This window comes from Aureococcus anophagefferens, assembly GCF_000186865.1.
Source record: "Aureococcus anophagefferens unplaced genomic scaffold AURANscaffold_1043, whole genome shotgun sequence".
NCBI lineage: Eukaryota > Pelagophyceae > Pelagomonadales > Pelagomonadaceae > Aureococcus > Aureococcus anophagefferens.
In genome coordinates this window covers 1-991 of record NW_008706222.1, presented here as the reverse complement: position 1 = coordinate 991, position 991 = coordinate 1, and the positions used below count along the sequence as shown (strand labels likewise).

General features: G+C 65.6%; 1 protein-coding gene across 1 annotated transcript in view; it reads left to right on the top strand.

The window, feature by feature from the left end:
- The window catches only part of AURANDRAFT_69167 (hypothetical protein), a gene marked incomplete at both ends in the record, with an annotated part of 3,047 nt that extends 2,544 nt beyond the window's left edge, over positions 1-503 (top strand). Inside the window, one exon of the mRNA XM_009044921.1 lies at positions 36-503. Coding sequence (XP_009043169.1) covers positions 36-503 — 468 coding nt within the window. The remainder of the gene's footprint in view (positions 1-35) is intronic.
- Between the last annotated feature and the right edge of the window lie 488 nt (positions 504-991).

The following is a 991-nucleotide window of genomic DNA, read 5'->3' as shown; positions in this document are numbered from 1 at the left end:
CCGGCCAGCTGTCCCAGATCCCGGGCGTCGACCAGGCCAAGTTCGACGCGACGATGAACGCGTCCGTCGGCAAGGGCAAGCCCGTGTGGTCGTCGCCGGGCGTCCAGCAGAAGATGGGCGCCAAGGACACCCTCTGCAAGATCGCCAACATGGGCCTCGTCGACACGTTCGCGTACTACGACGCGGAGACGCTCGAGACCCAGTTCAAGCTCATGGAGATGAACGACAGCCACGTCGAGTACCACACGGTGAAGGAGTTCCTCGTGTTCTGCGTCGACGGCCCGAAGAGCGTCGGCGCCGGCACCTGGACGTCGACGTTCCCGGGCGAGTACCTCAAGGGCGGTGCGGCGGCCAGCGACCGGCTCGTCGACCAGCGGCTCCTGCTGGCCGAGGGCGAGGTCGGCGTGCTCACGGCGGGCGACACGTCCCAGATGATCATCCACACGAAGCCCGAGGGCGGCTGCGAGACGCTGAGCGGCGGCGGCGCGCCGCCGGGGGCCGACGTACACCCGTTCGACGAAGGAGCCGACGTATACCCGTACGACGACGACGTCGGTGAAACGCCTGGTGCGGGTTGTCTGAAACGTGCGTATCTGGGACTGAAATCTTTGGCGGCGCGGTGCTGGAAGAAGCGGTCCTCCCACGGCGGGAGCGACGCGTCGACGCTCGAGGACGACCGCGCCGCCGCCGCCGCGGCAGCAGCGGCGGCGGCCGCCACGTCGTCGATGGCGGAGGCCGGGGCCATCAAGATGGGAGGAGAAGCTCATCACGAGACTTTTTCAAAGTCGAGCAACGAAGCGAATCTTCTCAGCTACACGCTCAAGACAGCCGAGGGCTCCATCGAGGTCACGTTGTCGTCGGGCTCGATGTTCTCCGAGCTGCGCGCCAAAGCCCGGGAAACGGGACCGGTCATACTCTGTGTGGAAATCAAATCTTCAACCCGACTTCAATGTGCGCGTAATTGAACGGAATGCGCCGGACTCTTTCGCTG